A 20950-nucleotide genomic window follows, 5' to 3' on the forward strand; every position below is an offset into this window, starting at 1 on the left:
ACCTTTGTGCTCTTCCTTAAAACTGCTAAATCAGAATTTAATTCTGGAATGGCACAACGGTTCAGTATGATACAACAATATCCAAGGCCATGTGTTGGCCTGAATCCCGCGTCAGCCGATCTAGAACATTTTTGAACAAAAATGATTGAATGTTATTGTTCATACGTAGCCATTTGGAATTTTATTTATGGTGATTTTCTTCTTTGCCATAATTTCTGAACCAGTTCTTCATGTAGATACAAGTACACAGGAAGAGTGACCAGCTGTATAAATGACATTCTCTGCCTAAATACCCAATTTGCTCTTGAGTAAACCCACACCATCTTATATTGTAAATCATTTTTCTATTAGTGGATCCACAGTAAAGTTTACAGATGCATATTTTATCAATCACATCCAGATGCTGATTATTTTCCAGTTGAGGAATATTATGACCTTTGTGAAGAATGAAGAGAGATCACAGATTGCCTAAAATAATCACTCGATTTGCTATCTTCTTGTTACCACTCTTTGCTCAAGTTCACCCATGTCTAGCCTATTAACCATTCATTCCCACAGACTGCAAAATCCAATTTTTATACCAACTTAGGTGATGAAATGGGAATGCCCTACAGGAAAGAAAACCTTCACTGCGGTTCACTCTTCATCCGAGTTGGAAGGTCAGTATGCGGAGAGGCAATGCCCTGACATGTTCTCGCGGGTGGACCTGCTTATCACACCTCAATAAGGGGGCTGTGTCTCCAAAGGCAAGTATGAAAAAATCCTCTAGGTTGTTATCTGACATCTTTAGTCAGACTCTTTTCTGACATTTTAGATAATTCTAACAAGCTCAGATCAGAAGCAACATGTTAGAAGCAGGTGCCGTGAGAGCATGAGGATGGGATGGGGAGTACACCACGACTCACAGAAACAGAAACACCAAGAAAAGCTGACAGAACCTTAATGAGCATGTGCAGCAGTCTATTATATTATAGTACCAAACAGTATCGAATATTCCTTTTAAAATTTAAGTCATGAAGAAAAGATAAAATTTTATTTTACATGTTTAATGTGGCAGGGTCATATGCAATTCAATTCAGAAAATATTTCCAGTACTGTTTTTTCTCCTGGCATCCAAAAATGATCTATTTCAGAAATTCAGAAAACTGACTTATGGGAATAATGGTTCTATCCAATAATGCTGAGATAACTTGTGGTGTCCCGTGACACCCCACACTGGTTTGTGTATGACTGCCTGCCTGGGGTCTGTTCTAAATCTGGACTTTCCACTAAACCTTGTAACAGTTTCTACCTTCCTAAACTTGGCTTCAATAACCTGGCACTACAGCAGGAACCCTCAAACCTGACTCACAGTTGAGGTCCTACTTCCCAAGTGTGCTAGTCAGCAGTAACAAGAACTGGAGGCAAATCATTTTACCTCCCCCAAAGGCACCAGAACACTCTTGCTGAGCCAGAGCCTAAGTCAGGCAATGCTGAAGAGTGGAGGTAGGGGAGATTAGACCAGGGAGGGGGCAGAGGAGCACACACCGAAGGAGGGGCACGGGGCCCACTGGTCTCTGCTCAGACAGTGCTGAGGTCCAACTCATCAATTAAGACTTGTCAGTTGACAGGAGCATCTCAGTGGCTCAGTTGTTGGGCATCTGCCTTCGGCTCAGGTCATTACCCCAGTGTCCTGGGCTCCATCCCTGCAACGGGCTCCCTGCTCAGCAGGGGCCCTGCTTCTCCCTCTCCTGCACCCCCTCTGCTTGTGTTCCCTCTCTTGCTGTGTCTCTGTCAAATAAATAAATAAAATCTAAAAAAAAAGAAAAAAAGAAAAAAAAAGACTTGTCAGTTGACAGAGGTGAAGCCTGTGTCCTTTTTCTTTTACCATCTCTTCTTCCCTAAGCAAGGGCCTCAATGCCATGGTTTATTATCTCCCCCAGAGCGCTAATCAGACTCTTACAAATGACAGTGCTGTAGAGGGACCAAAAGGAGAACACTGTGGTGAACCTAACAAGCCTTAAGAAGTTATTTTATAAGCTAACCTAAGAAAATGGAGATTAATTATGATATGAATAAGGAAACTCTAAGAATTTAAATGCTGGGGACCCTCCTGCCTTTCTCGATTTCGCTTACTGCTGTTCTCATTAAATCAGCTGCAGCTCTCCTGAATACCTACTTATGGAAACAAACGCAGGTCTCCAACTTTCAGATCTTAAAACTTTCAAGTGAACTAAGCAGCATTGCTGGGCTCGCAGGTATCCAACCCAAGGCAGTTACTTACTCTAGATGCTTGGTGGATGTCAAGACAGACTTAAGTGATTAAACCTACCTTCTGAGTGGCTTCTTTTTTCTTTTTATCCTCTTTCTTCCTTTTCTTGTCTTCCATTAACTGTTCTTCCCTTTCTTGCTCCTTCTCTCTGTTAAAGTAATATCACACCACAAAGTTAACATCTATATTCAATCTCCTTGCAGCCAATGAAATGTTTGTAGATGGCGTGCAAACATTCCACCTCTGTGACTGAGCAGAACCCGGTATTTTACCTAAACTAAGAGGATGCATAAAGCTCACCACATTTGGTTATCTACCTATTTTGGTTTGTTACTCCTTTTACAAAATATGACTATTTGGTTTTAAAGAAGCCCATTAAAGTGAACTTTAAAGTATCTTCCTGAAACAAAACAAAACACACACACACACACACACACACACACACACACACACAGCAAAACCCTTAATTTGAATATATGACAACATCTGGTTGGTTTTTAGGGGATATTCCAGGAATCCATGGATCTACAGAACACTCAGTACCTGGTCTTAAAAACACAAGCAGCAAACACGTAAAACACAAAGCATTAGCAATGTCAAAGAAAAAAATGTTTTTAAAGGTTTTTATTTATTTTTTTTGACAGAAGGAGGGGGGAGAGAGAGGGAGAGAGAACAAGCACGGGGTGGGGGGGCAGCAGACAGAGGGAAAGCAGACTCCCTGCTGAGCAGGAAGCCTGAAAGTATTTGATCCAGGACCCTGAGATCATGACCTGAGCCTAAGGCAGCTGCTCAACCAACTGAGCCACTGGGTGCCCAAGAAAAATTCTGTGACAGGCAACAGGCCTCAAAAATAATACAGAATATATTAAGCATGATACGCAGTTACATATCACAATTTAGGCATTTTCCCATGACATCTCCAGCGTGGTTAACATAAAACTCTACATTCTGCATTTCATATTTTTCTTCTGTATTACTAATACTGGACACTTTACATGTGTTTTTAAGGCGGGTACCAAGCGTCCTATAAATCCATGTACCCCTTCCTGAATGAGTTCACGGCTGCAGCTTCGTGAACATGTGCATTAAGACCACCAATGAGAGCAAAAATGATCCATGACAATGAACATTCTAGTTGAACACGTGCTGAATCTTAAGAAATTAAGATAATGGGGGTGTTGGGGCGCCTGGGTGGCTCAGTGGGTTAAGCCTCTGCCTTCAGCTCAGGTCATGATCTCAGGGTCCTGGGATCCAGCCCTGTATCAGCAGAGAGCCTGCTTCTGCCTCTGCCTGCCTCTCTGCCTGCTTGTGATCTATGTCTGTCAAATAGATAAATAAAATCTTAAGAAAAAAAAAAAAAAGATAATGGGGGCATCTGGGTGGCTCAGTGGGTTAAAGCCTCTGCCTTCGGCTCAGGTCATGGTCTCAGGGTCCTGGGATTGAGCCCCACATCGGGCTCTCTGCTCAGCAGGGAGCCTGCTTCCTCCTCTCTCTCTGCCTGCCTCTCTGCCTACTTGTGATCTCTCTCTGTCAAATAAATAAAATCTTAAAAAAAAAAAAAGAAATTAAGATAATGTAATTGATGCTTCACATGTATTAGAATGTAATATTTAGACTCCTATACCCTGTAACATGCGTCTGAATGAAACGTATACATAAGGCTGCCAACCTCCACTCCGCGCAGCAAACGGGAAGCGCACATCGCCAAAACTACTGCGGCTGCTTCCAAGCTCAAGGCAGGGCCTGACGCCACTCTCCAAATGGCGGAGCTAGGAGGAGACCGAGATCTGGCGCCCAGTTCCCCCGCAGTACTGAACAGATACTTAGGATTTTAGGTGATCCAGCACACTGAACTCACGGCTTCACAGATACCATCCAGAAAAATGCCAAGTTCAAAGTCAGACACATGAAAGAAAAACGTGAAGTAAATGTTTGCTGGCGTGGCAAAAGCCACAAAGACCGTTCCTGAAGGACTCGAGTCGGGGAGTGGTAACGCCTCAAGCTGTACAAAGAACTGACCATCAACACTGAAGCCGGCTCTCCTGACCAGGTAATGCTTTATTTCTAGAAAATGAAAACTAAATGACAACTAAGGACGAGGTGTTCTCCCTACATGCCAAGCCTCCTGGGGTTCTGTCCATATTCACAAATACTGGCCCCTCTCCCTCCCTGCCTCTGGCATAGACATACAAAAGCCTGATGTGCACAATTCACACCCCAAAGGTAACTTCAACGGAAACTATAGAAACATCATCAAGGAAGAGGTTTTATTGTGATTTCCATAAGTTGAATGCTGGAACTCTGTGGAGTCAGATGATGTGTCCCTCAGTCTCAGCGGGAACTTGTGGTGGAAATCCACCCGCGGCAGTGCACCACTTCCAGAATGGGGCATTAGAAAACTGGCAAGATAGAGGCTGACCATCTAAGGCAGGCTGGCCAGGGATCCTGCTGTAGTTGCTCCCTCTGGAAGCAAGTGGGAGAAGATGGGATTCCTCATGACCCAGTTACTGCAACTCAGTTCCTGTATTTTAAAGTGCGATGGACTACTGGGAAAGAGCAACACAGTCTGAAAATCTGTTTAAATATCCAATGCTTTAAAAAGCAGTGAGCTGCAATTTCTTTCTGTATCTATTCTAAAAAGTTTATTTTAAAAACTCAATGTAAAAAAAAAGCAAAGTAAGTCTTTAATGAAACACATTCTTCAAAACAACTAACCTTTTCAAGTATTTTTTCCTATAAACAGGTAATTCAGGGAAAGGGACTGAAATTCATATTCACTACAAGATTTATTTCCAAAATAAATATTTTTCAAAGCTTTCCAGGAGACAGGCTGTGCTTTCACCATGATCTTTTACTGCTTATATTGGTAGAATTGAGTTTTCTCTTTAGATTTCACTTCCTTAGGAAGAATTTACTTTTCCAAACCAAACCTGACTTAAAAACCTGCCATTTAGGGGTGCCTGGGTGGCTCAGTCATTAAGCGTCTGCCTTTGGCTCAGATCATGGTCCCAAGGTCCTGGGATTGAGCTCTGCATCAGGCTCCCTGGTCAGTGGGAAGCCTGCTTCTCCCTCTCCCACTCCCTGTTCGTGTTCCCTCTCTCACTGTGTCTCTCTCTGTCAAATAAATAAAATCTTAAAAAAAAAAACAAAAAAAAACACCACCAAACCTGGGGCGCCTGGGTGGCTCAGTGGGTTAAAGCCTCTGCCTTCTGGTTGGGTCATGATCCCGGGGTCCTGGGATCAAGCCCCACATCGGGCTCTCTGCTCAGCAGGGAGCTTGCTTCCCCCCACCCCCGCCTGCCTGTCTGCCTACTTGTGATCTCTGTCAAATAAATAAATAAAATCTTAAAAAAAAATTACTTAATGATGCCATTTACTTAATGATGAATCAGAAAGTACAGAGTTCACCTTTCTTCTCATCCAGTTGTGCTCTACCTTGGTTGCATCATTGGGGAGCTTTAAAATATCCCATGCTGCACCAGAAACCAAGAGGGCAAAGAGGGCATCCACGCAAGGAAGGCGGTTACATATAGGGGGACTGATATATATATATATATTTTTTTAATTTGATAGAGAGATCATAGGTGGGCAGAGAGGCAGGCAGAGAGAGAGGGGGAAGCAGGCTCCCTGATGAGCAGAGAGCCCAATGCGGAGCTCCATCCTAGGACCCTGATATCATTACCTGAGCCCAAGGCAGAGACTTGAGCCACCCAGGTGCTCCAAATCAATAAATATATTAATGATGATAACAACCAGGTTTCTCACTATTGAAAAAGTAGTTACCAAAATGGAAAGGGAAAAAGCTCAAAAGAGTCCTGTGGAGTTGGATCAGAATTAGTTACTGGCAACAACTCAGGGTTTTTAACATATAGAGAAAGATGTAACAATAAACATAGATGTGATATTTGCGAGCCCATATGTGTGTATATTCCTTCATGTATGCAAACACACACACACACCCCTAGCTCTGTCACTGAAAGGGCTTGGGAAGAAGTAACACCCCAATAGCAATGAACACACCTAGTACCCAGACTGTGGCTTCTAAATATCATTCTTTAAAAGAACTAAAATTCTTTTTTAGAAGAGCTAATTTGGGTTTAGGGCAAAGGAAGTACAAAATGAGGGTGGAATGCTTGTTGCCAAGAAGCAAGGAAATGTTCAACAAATAATGGGGCACGTCAAACGGCTGCAGAGACCAATTTGAAGGGGCTCCTATAAGCTAAATCTGGGACAGTATGCACATAAAAAATAATGATGGTAAGAAATTATAAGCCATTGTATAAAATAGGAAACCATGAGTCCATTCAGACAGAAATAAGTAAATGAATAAGTTAAAAGTGAAAGAAATGGAATATTCACATAGTTTTAAGGTATCTCCCTATGAAAATACTTATTAATTAGAAAGGAGATAAGGATAAGTACACAGAGGAGAAGCCTGGCAGACACCACCTTAATCAAGTAAAACACACAGCATCATTGTAATGGGATAAACTGAAACTGTGAGTTGCCTGATTAGATACTCTGAGAACACAGAATCTCTTCTACGATATTCCTCTCAAGTATGTATAACCTGAAAATTATCAGGAGGAAATGCCAGAGAACCTCGAACTGAGAGGCATTTTGCCAAATAATGGTTTTGCAATTTTCAAAAGTTTCAGGATCACTGAACCTCAGGGAAACAGATTTAACAAGACAAAATAACCAAATGCTAAGTGTGATACTTTTGCTATAAAGGCTATTATTGGGCTAGGTGTCAAACTCTGTGTAGAGGCTGAAGATTAAATGGTAGCAATGTATCAGTGTTTCTTTTGTTAATTTCGATAGTTGTATTGTGGTTATATAGTGTATTTTTGAAATACACTAAAGTATAGGGAAAAGGGATACGGGTGATGGGACACAGGGACAACAATTTATTCTTAAGTGATTCAGGAAAAGTGTTGTTGCTGTTTTAATCGTATTTGCAAGTTTTCTGTAAGTTCAAGGTTATTTCAAAATAAAACAAAAATCAACAAAACCATTATCGGGGTAGCTCCCCAAATCAACTACATAGGAATCTCTAGGGAGAGAACCACGGCTCCAAATTCTGCATTTAAGCCCATACTTTAAAAGGTATTTATTATAGGGGTGTCTGGGTGGCTCAGTTATTAAGTGTCTGCCTCCAGCTCAGGTTGTGATCCCGGGGTCCTGGGATCGAGCCCTGCATCGGGCCTCCCTGCTCAGCGGTAAGCCTGCTACTCCTTCTCCCACTCCCCCTGCTTGTGTTCCCTTTCTCGATATCTCTGTCAAATAAATAAATAAAATCTTAAAAAAAAAAAAGTTATTTATACCTCAAACATCAAACCTTCCATCCAGCAATCAAATACAAGTGCCAGGTGACTAGCTGGGTCTCACTTAACCACCAACTGCTTCTAAGTCTAAACGCAGAGGAAATCATTCACATTCTCCCGCATCGCTTAACTATGCAGCCAGATCCAAGTGTGAACACTATAATCTAGAATAAATCTAGAATAGTAAAAAGGCAAAACTACTTTTAAGAAAGGTCTAAGGTGAAAAAAATACAAGAGTGTTTTCTTGTTTCTTTTTCTTTTCTTTTTTTTAAAAAAAGATTTATTTATTTATTTATTTATTTGACAGACAGAGATCACAAGTAGGCAGTGAGGCAGGCAGAGAGAGGAGGAAACAGGCTCCCCGCTGAGCAGAGAGCCCGATGTGGGGCTCGATCCCAGGGCCCTGGGATCATGACCTGAGCTGAAGGCAGCGGCTCAACCCACTGAGCCACCCAGGCACCCCTTTCTTGTTTCTTTTAAAAAAAATAACCATTAATTGAAAGAAGCAGAAGTAACTATTTTTTGAGAAAAGCAGTACGTGAATAAAGGAAAATATCCAGTCTTCACCTGAGCTGAGGCAGAGCAAGACTCCTGTTCTGCTCCCAAGTTCAGAACACGGAACAGCCGTCGTGCTAACATTCCTAAAAACCCATCACATCACACATTCAAAGAGTCTAAGAGCACACAGGGCAAGTTAAGAGCTGTGCCATCTGGACACCTCCCTAGAGCTCACATTCAAGATCATTCACAGTACAGTTCTAACTTCCATGTTCTCCCTCATCCATTCCACACAGCTAATAGAAAAACCTTCCTCCTTCTGTGGCCCAATCACACCTTACCCCGTTATCAAGTCTTGGCTCAATATCCGTCTATATCATCTCCAATTCACAGGCAACAGGCCTCCCCCTGGACACCCCACAAGCTCCCAAGGTGTTGGTAGCTATCCGTCACGGGCAGCAGCAGACCACATGAAAGGACTTCTCTGCAGCATGGCGGCTTTGAACAGGAAGGTCTCTGGGGAACAGAGGCTGGTGTGGGGCTCGGCTCGTCTGTGTTTCGCCTCTCCTCTTGCAGGCTGCCCAGGAACGGATCCATCCATTCCTTCAACAGACATTTCCGGGTGTCTAACACGAGCTGGCCCTTCCCTAAGCACTGGGGATAGAGCAGAAATAAAACCAAGGCCCAGCTCGCGGGGCGGGGCGGGGCGGGGCGGGGGGGGGTGCGGCGCTTACCTTCCAGTGGGGAAAAGAGGCAACAAACAAGATCTACAACAAAACTCTATGTATTAAATATCCACTTCCGGCGGCAACAAGTACCCTGGAGAAGACAGGGTGGGGTAAGCTGATGGAGAGGGCGGGCAGGGAAGAGAGCATCTTACATATGATGGTTAGAAAAGGCCTCTCTGGTCAGGTGGCCTAAGAACCCCACACCAAAGCACGGGATTGTGTGGGTGCCTGGGAGACAGCATTATGAGATGACGTGTCTGAGGAACCAGGAGCTTGTGTCTGAGGAGGAAGGGAGAAAGTGGTGGTTGGGGTCAGAGAGGTAGCAGTGGCTCTTCCTAGAATGCATTTTTCAAGTTAACTGGAACCTATCTTCTCACAATTGAGTAACAATCACCACTTCCAAACTCTCTCGTTCTCACCTTCAACCGAAAAGCCCACCTCTCCTCTCAACATGTCTAGGGCTGCGGTTTCCGGCCTCAGAGGTGGCTCGCATGCCTCCCTCAGAGCACCCAGCACCCTGCAGAGACGTGAGCTAGCACGTTTGCATTTGCTACCCACCACGTCTCTGAATGCAGGGGAGCTGGCCTTACTTTTCTTAGGCACCCAGCAAAACAAAACAAAACTAGGGACACACCAAGTCCTCCATGCAATGGTACCAAAATGCATGATTACAGAGTGAGGGAAATTCTCTCTCTGAGGAACATGTGTTCTATCAAAAAGCCACCACACAACCAACGAAGTCACATACCATACACTGAGTTACTATTATGTGCCAAGCACTGGGTATACAACAGTGGGGGAAAAGAGAGACGGGCCCTACCCTCAGGAAGCTGACATTCCAGATGGGAGACAAACACCCAATGCCGGGGAATCATTACAAATGCCAGGAAGAAAATAAAGCTGGGAAAGAGGCTATAGAGGACCAGGAGAGAAGGGATGAGTGGGCTACTTTATACAAAATGTTCACAGAAGGCCCCTCTGAGGCAGTGAGAGACCTAAAGAAGAAAACTCTCTGGAGGGGAGTGACCCACCAGGCACAGAAAGCAGAAGGGCCCTGAGCTGGGAAAGTGCATAGTGTGAATTTGGGGCTTTATTCATTTTGGGGGCTGGGGTGAACCTCCTCCCCTCCTTCACCCTCTCCTCACAGCAAACACCTCCACACACCATCGGAGTCTTCTGAGCTTATATATAAGGTCACTCACATTAAAAGAACGGGACATCTATTTCTTTCAAGTTTCCCTTCTACCTCACTCATTCTTTTTTTTTTTTTTAAACACTTTATTTATTTATTTGACAGACAGAGATCACAAGTAGGCAGAGAGGCAGGCAGAGAGAGGGGAAGCAGGCTCCCCACTGAGCAGAGAGCCCAATGTGGGGCTCGATTCTAGGACCCTGGGATCATGACTTGAGCCGAAGGCAGAGGCTTTAACCGACTAAGCCACCCAGGCACCCCTACCTCCCTCATTCTTTCTCTTTCTCTTTCAGTGCCTGCTGGGTGTCAAGCACTGTGCTAGGGGCCCAGAATTCAGCAGCAAATAAAATGCAGTGCTGCTTGCCTTCCCAGGCCTCTCGGTTTAACTTTTTCAAACAGCTGTTAACTCCCTCCCCTTACAACCCAGCATGAGGAACCTGTGTTCTTCATGCTCTGCCCTCCAGAAACTTTGGGTCACTCTGAAGACAGCTTATAGCTTCTTTGGTGTTTTAAAGTACCAGAACTTTGGGCATATGAATTCATGGCCTCTGATAAAGACCAACTTTTCTCCATAACTAGAATCATGACCGATGGTTCCTGAACTCACTTGCCCAAACCTATCATGCTTCAAACATCAGGCAGAGGCAGGGCTGACGATTTCCTACTTGGAAGCAGTAACCACCAAGATTCTGACTGGAGTGAAACGATTTTAAGAACCTCAATTCAGGGCGCCTGGGTGGCTCAGTGGGTTAAGCCGCTGCCTTCGGCTCAGGTCATGATCTCAGGGTCCTGGGATCGAGGCCCGCATCGGGCTCTCTGCTCAGCAGGGAGCCTGCTTCCTCCTCTCTCTCTGCCTGCCTCTCTGCCTGCTTGTGATCTCGCTCTGTCAAATAAATAAATAAAATCTTTAAAAAAAAAAAAAAAAAAAAAAAAGACCCTCAATTCAGATAAACAGGGCTCATCCTGACAGGAAAATGTCTCTAGAAATAAAGAACATCTTTTTCTTTAAGGACTGGATAACTGCCCATCAAATAGCATCAAAACGTATTCCTGGGGCACCTGGGTGGCTCTGCCTTTGGCTCAGGTCATGACCCCAGGGTCCTGGGATCAAGCCCCGCATCTGGCTCTCTGCTCAGCGGGGAGCCTGCTTCCCTTCCTCTCTCTCTGCCTACTTGTGATCTCTGTCTGTCCAAAAAAAAAAAAAAAAAAATGTCCACCTCTTGGTTTCAGCTCATGTTATAATCTTACGGTTGTGGGACTGAGCCCCAGGTGGGGCTCTGTGCTGGGCATGGAGCCTGCTTAGGACTCTTCCTTCCTCACCCTCTTCCTCTCCCCTCTGCTTTCTCTCTCTCTCTCTCAAATAAGTAAATCTTAAAAAAAACACACAAAAAACAAAAAAACAAAAACCCCAAAACCAAAAAACAAAAACAAAACAACAACAACAACAAAACCCACGTATTCCTGATGCTCTGTGGTAAGTGTGTTAGTGGTTCATTATCAACTCCATACGACTGAGGCAGACAGATGTGAACAGATACAACACGTCCACCCAGTACGTGAAACGTGCCAGAAGCAAACCAATACTGTACAAAACACCCAACTTGTAATACGTCAACAACCTGGATAAGTCTCCAGGGAATTATGCTAAGAGACCAAAGACAACCCCAAAGGTTACATACTGTACGATTCCATTTATATAATATTTCTGGAATGACTGCTCTTGTTGGGGGCTGCAAGGAGGTGTGGGGCAGAGTAACACGGGTGTGGTTACACTAGTGATCCCTGGGGTAGTGGAACTGCTCTGGATCTTCACAGTGGTGGCGAATATGTGAACGTACATGTGGTAAAGTCATAGACAAGTATACACAAACAGGTAGAAGTAAACCCGGGGAATCTCAATAAGATCGGTGAGTTCTATCACTATCTCGGTTGTGATACTGTAGTACAGATCTGGAAGAAACTACTGATCAGGGGAAACCGGGTAGAGGACACATGACTCTTTCTTACGACTACACGTGAGGCTACGATGATCTCAATTAAAATTTTAATTTAAAAGGGCTTCAACACGGACTCATCCGTTTAAAATTTTCTCCAAGGACTTCTATTTTAAACCATTTTTAAGTAGTTCTTTATGAAAGTCCTATAAGAGTCAAAAGGAATTTTTCAAATTGTTTAGTCCTGGCGTTCCCAGAAATGCATTCCCAGAAATATTCTAGAATTTACAATTTAGTCTAATATGTTCAAATTGTTATAGTTGTGTCAATCAAGGTTCCTGGCCTTGAGTATATTAGATACATGATAAATAGGATACCACAGGGGTACTTAAAATCTTCCTCTACCCCATAATTCATCATACAATTCTTTCACTGAGGATTTTAGTGATAACATAGTAATATACGTTACTGTTTGACTCTGTGGTGGGTAAGTGCAACAGCTCAGTCAACACCAATTCCAAGCTACCTCAGGTCCACTACCCTCAGAACTAGAGACTGAGATGTGATTTACGCTCTGCCAGTAAGGTACGCCTGTATATGAACTTTAGAAGGGAAACGACAGGGTACAGGGCACAGATCTTCTCAGGGAGCAGAATCCACACATGTAATAATGGTTTCCTGAGTGTGCAGGAAGAGGAAAATGCCCCCATCAGGCCCTCCCCGGTTCCAATGTGTGGTTCCCAAGAAATCAGTGAGATAGTGTCACCACTGACTAAACCCCCGGGCACCTGGGAGAGTGGATTCTGCAGCCCGGACACAAGAGCTCTAACACAGACTTACACGGAGCTTTTCCAAAGCACGTCTAATACATGTGGCTTGTACCTTTATTTCCTTAAAAAGACAAATGGTTATCTTGGCAATTTATAAAACATTAAGAAAATAACTAGATCCTCAAACCATTAACAACCATAACCAATTAAGGATTAATGATACCGCATGTGTATCTGGGGTGAAAAAAATTAACAAAAGAAGTGCCATGAAAAGAGTCAAGCAAGTGCTCAAAGTATCCATTTAGAGTGTTTTAATTAAAAACGCACACAAAAAGCAAGCATGTTGGAACATATCCAGTCAGGCAGAGGAAATTACATACTAGGGTACTCCAAATATCTGTATTGAATCTCTTCTTAACATTTTTTTCATTTGCTAGTTCTGACTGAGAGAATTTAATGGGATGCTAATGTAATTTGTACATGATATTAAATTAGTAGACAAAACCAAACAGCACTGAGGCATAAAAATCATTCTAACACTGAGTGGCTCATGGGAAGAAAATGGTAACATTAAACCAAGAAAAATTAAGGTAAATGCATTTTTCATTTAGAGGGATACAGAAATATCTCCTGCCTTCAAATCCATCATGTGACACGTGATCGGCAATTCTTCTGTATCCCAGGAACAAAATTTAACATAGCTCCTTTTACAAATGGATTATCTTCCTATATGAAGTTAAAGAAAGCAACGCTTCTCAAACTTTAACGGGAATCTCATTAAAATGCAGATTCTTATTTAGTAGATGTGGATTTTAAACTACAACTCTCCGTTTCTAACAAGCTGCTGGTCCCGGGCCTTGACTTTGAATAGTACAAGTACAATGCACTTGGTTGTTTCTTTCCAAGAAAATACGGAATTGTAGCCATTTCTCCAAGAATAAATACTAACCTCATTACTATCAAACTTATGCCTTGTTATTCCCGTCTGTGTTTCAGTGCCAGATTACAGCATAATCTTTACAAATTTATATTAAAATGCAATTAAACAAATCATGGAGTACCAAGTATGTACAGAATGCCACTGAAATGATGCTAGGAATTGCTAGGGCCAAAATCATACACACAAAAACAAAAAATAAGAACAAAGCAAAAAACCGGATGAGAGCCAATCCTAAAGCATCAATAGCTGAAGCGTGCCCATCAAACTGCATGCAGACTTCAGAGAGGTCAAGCATGTAGAGGATGGAAGTTTCAGAACCAGTGAAATATGGCAGGAAGATCTGTGCACACCTCGGCTCTAGGAGTCTCAGAAATTTCCCACTTTCTGTATTTTGAGACATACAAAGACTAGACTTACTTAGAATTACTCAAACTAAATAAAGATAAAATATTTAAAAGAACTTGATTTTGCTTTCAGAAATTTAAGGTGGCAAAAGTTGTAACCGATGAACCTAAAGAAACCTAATTTGAAACCACCCTTCTTACACCTTATAGGCACTCCTGCTAGGCGGCCTAGCAATCTTGAACAAAGGGAAACTCTTGGCCTTCTGTTTTTGTTTTGTTTTTTTTTTTTAAGATTTTATGAGAAAGAGAGAGGGCATGTGGGTAGGAGTGCAGGAAGGTGAGAGGGAGAAGCAGACTCCCCACTGAGACAGAGCCAGAGAGAGGGCTCAGTTCCAGGAGCCTGAGATCATGACCTGAGCCCAAGTCAGACCCTTAACTGAATGAGCCTGAAGCAGTGCCCCCTTCTCTGACCTTCTATTCGATCTTAGTCCAGCTGTGCACTTCTTGCAGTGCTTCGGAAATGGTCTCCTTGCAGCTTCTGCCCACTGGTCCCAAGCCTTCCTTCCCAGGCTGCGCAGAGCAAGTGTTCTAGTCATCATAGTCACCCATCATGTGACCCCAAGGCATTCCCAGTTCCTTCCAACACTGCCTGTGTGGTCTGGCTTTCTACCCGCTCACACTAGGGTCATTATCCCCTAAAACATGTTCCAGTTTGTGTACACTCATCCAATTATTGGGCAAGGCAGCACGAGAGCAAGCCTTGCCACGTCCTCATCCCAGAAAATATACTACTGCCACTGCGTCCAAGAGCCCTGTGCCTTCTTGGAAATCACATCTTTCTGAATTACAACCATCAAACACCCCTATTTTTCATAGTACTGCTAAGTCACTTCTCCACAACTGGGTGTGGCATCTTACATGTAGCTCTATTAACGTCCTCTGTGCCAGACTGCTGGCCTGCCACTGCCGCCTCCTAGTCTTCCTTGCATAGCAGGAAAATGTAGTCTGGAACTACATTTCTGAGAAGCCCATTCTCCATTTGTTCTAGGTTAGACAGGCTGAAGTGAGGCACACCCATGTGAGATTTGGAAGACAAAGTCCATATGCTCTGGAAACAGCTGCAAGCAGACACACAAGCAGCAGGAGACCGGACTTTCCACTCTTAGAGCAGCTTCCAGATGAGTTAAAGCCATACTGGAGCGGCAGGCAGTTGAGATCACTGCTTTCCTGGGAACCCGGCACTCTAATTTCATCAACAATAATAACAGCCCCCTCCCCTGAACTTTCCTCCCAGACTTTCTAATGACTGAGAAAGTCTTTAGTTCCCTTTATTAAAGTCTTTCCTTGTTGGAATATACAGTGGATTCTAGCAAAAAAATTAAATAAATAAATAAATAAATAAAAATAAAAGTGGGGGGGTATTAGAATTAATAAATGACTTTAGGAAGGTTTTAAAACACAGGATGTCTATATAAAATCAGTTGTATTTCTATAAACTAGCAACAATCAGGAACCAAAATTTTAACAAATCCTATTTAGCAGCATCAAAACTTATGAAATACTCAGGGATAAATCTGAGAAAAAGTTTGCAATCCCCACACACTCAAAACTATAAAGCATTGCTGAGACAAAAATTTAAAAACCTAAGTAGGTGAAGAGGTGTACCATATTCATGGATTAGAAGACTCAATACTGTTAAGATGCTGATTTTCCCAGATTTAATTTATGGATTTGAACCAATCCCTATAAAAATCCCAGCAGGTGGGTTTTTTTAAAATAGAAATTATAAGCTCCTTTTAAAATTTCATGAGAACCCAACAACTTTTTAAAGAGCGAAGTTGGAGGACTTACACAACCTGACACCCAGACCTGTTATAAAGACATAGTAATTGGAGTGACTGCTGGCACTGCTGGTGAGGCATGCAACTCTTGATCTTGGCTGGGATTGTAAATTTGAACCCCACGCTAGATGTAGAGATTACCTGAAAATAAAATCTTAAAAAAAAAAAAAAAAAAGAGGAACCAAGACAGTGGTGTGTTGGCATTAAGACAGATTAAAAAATTCACAAGGACAGGATAGATTCCAAAAATAAATGAACAGAGATATGGACGAGTGACTTAAAAAAAAAAAAAAAAGGTACAAAACCAATTCAGTGGAGAAAGGACAGCCTTTCTAACAAAGCATTGTGGAACAAATGAACATATTAAAAAAAACGAACTTCAATCCATTATCTTGTACTATATATAAAAATTAATTTAAAATGAATAGACCTAAATACAGAACCTTAAACTACAAGAAAATGTAGGAAAGAAAATTTCTGTGACAAACTTGGGTTAGGCAAATTATTTCTTAGGTACAACACTGAAAGCAAAATCCATAAAAGAATAAAATGGATAAATCTGATTCAAAATTAAGAACTTTCTCTTCAGAAAATGCTGTTAAGAAAATGAAAAGAGTTGCCTACTGGGAGAGAGTATCTGCAAATCACTCATCTGATAAAGAGCTGACGTCCATATATATTCCACATATATAAAGAACGCTCAAAACTCAGTAATGACAAACAGCCCGATTTTTAAAACAGGCAAAAAATGTGAACACTTCACTAAAGAAAATACACAGATGGCAAATAAGCAGATGAGAAGATGCTCAACATCATTAGTCATTAAGAAAAGACAAACTAGGGCGCCTGGGTGGCTCAGTGGGTTAAGCCGCTGCCTTCGGCTCAGGTCATGATCTCAGGGTCCTGGGATCGACTCCCGCATCCGGCTCTCTACTCAGCAGGGAGCCTGCTTCCTCCTCTCTCTTTCTGCCTCTCTGCCTACTTGTGATGTCTCTCTGTCAAATAAATAAATAAAATCTTTAAAAAAAAAAAAAGAAAAGAAAAGAAAAGACAAACTAGGGATGCCTGGGGGGCTCAGCGGGTTAAGCTTCTGCCTTCAGTTCATGTCATGATCCCAGGGTCCTGGGATTGAGCCCCACATCGGGCTCTCTGCTCAGCAGGGAGCCTGCTCCCCTTCCTCTCTCTCTCTCCGCCTACCTCTCTGCCTACTTGTGATCTCTGTCAAATAAATAAATAAAAATCTTAAAAAAAAAAAAAAAAAAGACAAACTAAAGCCACAATGAGATACTACTACATGCATACTTACTAGAACATCTAAAATTAAAGAGACTGACCTTACCAAGTTTTGGCAACTGGAACTATCTCACGGTGGGAGTGTAAAATGGTATAATCGCTTTGGAAAGCAGTCTGGCAGTTTCCTACAATGTTAAACATAAACCTACCATATGACCCAGCCATTCCACACCTGGGTATTTACCCTACAGGAAAAAAAAAAGGATATATCCAGCACAAAGACTTTGTAAATGAGTATTTGGTAATAACTGAAAGGTATAAACTATCCAACTGTGCATCAGTAGGTGAATGGATAAAGAAGCTATGGTAGAACTTCCTACTCAGCAGTAAGAAGAATGAACTGTTGATACACACGACACGAATAAACCTCAAAACTACAATCAGTGAAAGAAGCCAAACAAGAAGTACTGTATGTTCCATTTGTATAAAATTCTAAAGAAACCCCAAAACCTAAAAAACCAAAGAACCCCTAAACTAATCCATAGTGACACAAAGCAGATCCGCAGTTACTTAGGGGTTGGGGAGGAGCAAGAAAGGACAGGAAGGCATATTGACAAATAGGCACAAATGGACTTTGGGGAACAAGGGATACATTATGTTTTGTATACATAGTTCAAAATTTAACATATACTGAACACTTCAAATATGAGCAGTTTATTATAGGTCAGTTAAATCTCAATAAGGGGCTATAATAAAAATTAAAAAGAGGGGTGCCTGGGTGGCACAGTCAGTTGAGTGTCTAAATCATGAACTCGGGGTGTGGCATGGAGCCCTACACTGGGCTCCTCGCACAGCAGGGAGTCTGCTGGAGATCCTCTTCCTCTCCCTCTGCGCCTCCCCCTGCTCTCTCAAATAAATCATTTTAAAAATTTAAGAAGAAATAAAAAAAGGGAAAAAAGAAAAGGAAGGGGAGAAGAGATCTTTCCTGCTGGAGTACCCTGAATGGCCTGTTTTCCTGGCTGATACGCCAGTCCGAGATCTCTTTAGCAGCTGAAATTTCACCCAGGCGGTGCACACTATTCCGTAAAACAATAAATCTTTAAATTGGGAGCTTCTGCATGAGTAACATTCCTATGATGGGTATAAAGTTTCATTTTTAAATGCAATGAAACCTCCTATAAAAGAAATCTTGGTAAATCAACGTCTGAATTTTTAGATCTTTACCTTTACATTTCATTTAACATTCTGGATCACTATAAACTACCTGCATTTTCACTGCATTTTCTCCTGAAGTTTCATTCAATTGGTAACATCTGATGGTGTGTTTGTGTTGTGACTCAGGAGTCAAATCTGCTAATTTTTCAGCCATTCTTGTGGTTTTGTTTGCCTTGAACTTAGCTTCTTCAAGCTCAAAGAACCCCTTCAGTTTTAAGGTGCTAATCTGGTGAATAAATCTTTATTAGCAACATTTTACTCCTAAAAGTACTTTCCCATCCACTCCAATTAGTATGCCAGCTTCCTAAAAGCCTGAAATTAGCAGTCATTTTACAAAAAGCCCAACAGGCGAAGGGGCAACACCATGATGAGGGCTATACCACATACTCTAGTATTTATATCCTGGAACCTCTAAAAACCATGTTTAAACCTTAAGGGCCAGACAAACCCACAAATCCAGACAGGCAGTCTACCCTTGGCGTTCAGCAACAAAGAAAGCGGAAAGTAATGAAGAGTCAAAGCCAGGGCTTTGCAAAGAACTGTTCACTACAGAATAGTGAGGATATAGGGTTCCTCAGCAGGAAAGAAGTTTCTCAATCAGAATCCACAGTTGTGAGGCACACATTTTTAGAACTGACAACTTATTAACAGTAGAGTGGGGCCGTGTTCACAAACATTGAAGTGCTTGTTTTTATGTTGTTTTTTCCCCTTCTCTGCCTGCTTCCATGCATGGTTCAACACAATTATTATATTAAAAGAATAACTGACCTTTGAAATCAGTTAAGATTGTTAGCATTTTAATCAAAATGACAGTAAGTCGACACTCTATTAAAAGGCGGTTTTAGGGGTGCCTGGGTGGCTCAGTGGGTTAAGCCTCTGCCTTCGGCTCAAGTCATGATCTCAGGGTCCTGGGATCGAGCCCCGCCTGGGCTCTCTGCTCAGCACGGAACCTTCTTCCCCCCACCCCCTGCCTGCCTCTCTGCCTACTTGGGATCTCTTTCACTCTGTCAAATAAATAAAATAAATAAATAAAATAAAAAATAAAAGGCAGTTTTAAAGGAATCAGAGTGTGACATATGACTGTAAAAGTATGTGGTATCCAGACACATCCAGGAGTAACTCAGGGGCTAGGACATTAAAATGCCTGACGTGCTCTACACATGTCCATCCACACCAGGGTCTCATCTTTGAAGATGCTATTGTGAAGTCTCAGTCTGAGACTCAGATCCCTGTGTGCGCACCTAATGGAGATGGTACAGCAGGTTCTGGAAGGTGCTGGGAGGTTTGTTGCCCACCAAAACAGGGAAAGAGAGTTGACAGTCTGTGCCCTCAACTGGGAGTCATCTTTCTCAGGCTTTGGACCCTCCTTCCTCATTGACCAAGCTACTTTCTGTCTCATGGCTCTATGGTACACATAAGAAACGAAGCTAAATAAAAATCTTCAAGCAGATTCCTTAAGGGCGCCTGGGTGGCTCAGTGGGTTAGGCCACTGCCTTCGGCTCAGGTCGTGATCCTGGGGTCGTGGGATTGAGTCCCACATCGGACTCTCTGCTTCGTTGGCGAGCCTGCTTCCCCCCGCCACACCCCCCGCCTGCCTATCTGCCTACTAGAGCTGTCTGTCTGTCAAATTTAAAAAAAAAAAAAAAAAAAAAAAAAAGAGAGACAGAGAACATTCCTTAAATTTAAGGACTAAAAGGAGAATCCAAGTGATAAAGACAATTGACTCTCCTCTGACCATGTCTAGGCTCATGTATACACTGTATTGTGTTCAGAAGGTCAGAGGGCCACTACGGGTGTTGTCATAATGCAGGTTCTCCAAGCAAAGTGACTGTTGCATACATTTCTAGACCTCTGCCTTATTAAAACAAAACAAAACAGCATTTTTTTTTTAAAAAGATTTTATTTATTTATTTATTTGACAGAGATCACAAGTAGGCAGAGAGGCAGGCAGAGAGAAAGGAGGAAGCAGGCTCCCTGCTGAGCAGAGAGTCCGATGCGGGGCTCGATCCCAGGACCCTGGGATCATGACCTGAGCCGAAGGCAGAGGTTTTTTTTTTTTTTTTTTTAAAGATTTTATGTATTTATTTGACAGAGAGAAATCACAAATAGATGGAGAGGCAGGCAGAGAGAGAGAGGGAAGCAGGCTCCCTGCTGAACAGAGAGTCCGATGCGGGGCTCGATCCCAGGACCCTGGGATCATGACCTGAGCCGAAGGCAGAGGTTTTAACCCACTGAGCCACCCAGGCGCCCCAAACAAAACAGCATTTTATGTCAGAAATTAGATGGAAGAGATACGGACTTTCGTAAGACATCGCGCAGTATCTACTGCAGACAGTGGGGGAGACAGTGCGTAAGCTTCCTGATTATGCCGCATTACTACCATTTTATTAAGTTTGTGCCTGTTACTCTAATTCTGGAAATCCTCTGAGAAAGGGTGCTATTTGTGACACTTATCTTGGTATTGAAAAAATTAGCAGAGAAGGAAATCAACTCTGAATTTAGGATTCCACAGGTGACAATCGTACCCTACTTCTCAATGCTCTTAATTTGTGCTCTATTTTCAGAATAGTAAAAATGGAAAGTCTTGTTCTTGGGTGCCAGCAGTTGTCATTTAAATTTAGCAAGCTGAAAGATAATAACTGAATTACCTTGAAGAAAATGCGTATTTATGAAAGGC

General features: G+C 42.5%; 1 protein-coding gene across 5 annotated transcripts in view; it reads right to left on the bottom strand.

Annotated features, from left to right (window-relative positions):
• TNRC6B (trinucleotide repeat containing adaptor 6B) overlaps positions 1–20950 on the bottom strand; it is a 256123-nt gene that overhangs the window by 63136 nt on the left and 172037 nt on the right. For all 5 annotated transcript variants that reach the window (XM_044229097.1, XM_044229095.1, XM_044229099.1 and 2 more), the window contains one exon: positions 2312–2399. In XM_044229097.1, the coding sequence (XP_044085032.1) occupies positions 2312–2399 (88 nt within the window). The remainder of the gene's footprint in view (positions 1–2311; positions 2400–20950) is intronic.

The sequence above is a fragment of the Neovison vison genome, chromosome 12, assembly GCF_020171115.1.
Source record: "Neovison vison isolate M4711 chromosome 12, ASM_NN_V1, whole genome shotgun sequence".
Lineage (NCBI taxonomy): Eukaryota > Metazoa > Chordata > Mammalia > Carnivora > Mustelidae > Neogale > Neogale vison.